Source organism: Quercus suber, unplaced genomic scaffold, assembly GCF_002906115.3.
Source record: "Quercus suber isolate HL8 unplaced genomic scaffold, Cork oak 2.0 scaffold_21, whole genome shotgun sequence".
In the NCBI taxonomy this organism is placed as follows: Eukaryota; Viridiplantae; Streptophyta; class Magnoliopsida; order Fagales; family Fagaceae; genus Quercus; species Quercus suber.
Genome location: NW_027069486.1, coordinates 2,327,679 through 2,329,672, shown reverse-complemented (window position 1 = coordinate 2,329,672; position 1,994 = coordinate 2,327,679). Strand labels below are relative to the sequence as shown.

At 38.7% G+C, this 1,994-nt stretch overlaps 1 protein-coding gene across 1 annotated transcript; it reads right to left on the bottom strand.

Moving 5' to 3' along the window:
• Nucleotides 1–442: 442 nt before the first annotated feature.
• Nucleotides 443–883, bottom strand: LOC112020382 (uncharacterized). Its single transcript, XM_024052944.1, has one exon. The coding sequence runs from the start codon at nt 881–883 to the stop codon at nt 443–445; it is 441 nt and encodes a 146-aa protein (XP_023908712.1).
• Between the last annotated feature and the right edge of the window lie 1,111 nt (nt 884–1,994).

The following is a 1,994-nucleotide window of genomic DNA, read 5'->3' as shown; positions in this document are numbered from 1 at the left end:
GGGCTTTGAGAGGATCCATCTATTTGATTGCTTGTTGAATCTCCCACACCTTGAAATCTAAGGTCAGTTGGGCATTCATCTCTTCACTGATTAAGTTGTTAATGGAGTTTGTAGCTACTTCATTTAGTGGGAGATATGCCGTAGTAAATAGCTCTTGGTAATAGTCCACCAGACACTTTGCTATATCTTTAGGATTTGAGGTCCATACCCCGGAAGCATCACAGATCTTTTGGATTGAATTCTTCCTTTTTCTTTGTGTGGCTCGAACATGAAAGAACTTTGAATTCTTATCACCATTTTGTGCCCAAAGAACCTTGGATCGTTGAAACCACATCCTATTCTCCTTATCAATGAGTTCAGTAATTTCTCTTTTCAACTTTTGGACCCTGTGGTTTATTCCAGATCTCATTGCTTCTTTTTCAACTATTACCAATAATCTTCTCTATTTTGCTAATTCTTGCCTTACATTCCCAAAGTGATCACAATCCCATCTCTTCAACTCCTTGCCACACTTCTCTGTCTTCTTCATGACCTTGATAACTGGATCAGTAGAACCATATGATGGCCACACTGCTTCAACTACATTAGAGCATCCTGGATTTGAGAGCCATATCTCTTCAAAACGAAATGGCTTTGTAGACCTTACAACTTCTAGACCGTTAGGAACAATCCAAAGAGGGTAGTGATTTGAAGAATCAGAAGTAAGATGATGAACTCGAGTCCCAATGAACTTCATTAGCCACTCGTTTGTTGCTAGACCCCAATCTAACATTTCCCATATAGAGTGACCATCTGCAAAATGCTTCTCCCAAGTGAATGGTAATCCCACATAACCAAGATCCATGAATCCACACTCATCCATGACATCCCTAAATAACTGCATTTGAGTCTGACTTCTATTACTTCCACCTAACTTTTCAGTGCTTCGAGCAATCTCATTAAAATCTCCTGTGCAAAGCCATGGAAGATTGTATTTGTTGTTCAGTTGGTGAAGCTTATTCTAGGATTCAAAACATTTATGGGTAATTGTCTCCTCATAGAAACCAATAAATCTCCATGCCTCTTCTATCCCCTTATCGTCTATATGATTCTCCAAAAAAGTGTCAATACTCAAATCCAAGGAATTCCTCCAATATAAAGCTAGACCCCCACCTCTATTATTTCTCTCCATAAAGAACAATTTTTCAAATTCTATCTGTCATTGAATTTCTTTTAGCCTTGCTTCATTTGCCTATGTCTCAGTTATAAATACTATAGAGGGATTTTTTGCTTGGATCACTACTCCGATATCCTTTTTTGTACATAGGTTTCCAAGCTCACAACAAATCCAAACAATGAGACTCATTTGGATTGGCAGAGCTACTTCACAGCCTCCACCATTGAGATATCCTGATCTTCAACCTTTGAAACCTGAATCTTCTTCTTTGGTAACTCGGGTTGGCTTGATTTTTCCTGACTACTTGTTCTTTTAGTCAACACAGTTAATTGCACAGGTGTGTAATCTGAAATGATGTCACGTGCAATCTTTTTCCATTTACGTACAGTGGAGGGTTCAATGATACAATCCTCACGTGTTTGTGTTTCACATGTCATGTCAGAGCCCACGTTCAAATTTTCCAGATTTCCTTTATCCTTTCCTATGAATTCTCCCTTTGAAACCGTATCTGAAATCTCTAGGTGGTTATCCGATAGGGATTTGTTTCTACTTTCAAATTTCTGAATTTCCGAGTCTATCTCTTTCAATTGATTTTCAAAGTTATCGGCTAGACTGAGGATAAGAGATAAGTTGTGATTTGGATCAGTCTCCTCAGTTTTTGAAACTTCTCCATGGAGTGAATATTGCGATAAGTTGTGATTTTTGTTGAGTACATCTTACCTGGATTATGAGGAAGTGCTCGCAGCCAAGTACCATATCCTTGTTGGTCTACATTAAGCGTTCCTTTGCTGACCTGCCACTTCTCACAGTCATTCTCAGTGTGTGATATCATTCCACA

Excerpts from the sequence above, each read along its gene's own strand:
- LOC112020382 (XM_024052944.1), bottom strand. The coding sequence starts at position 883 with ATGCAGTTATTTAGGGATGTCATGGATGAGTGTGGATTCATGGATCTT.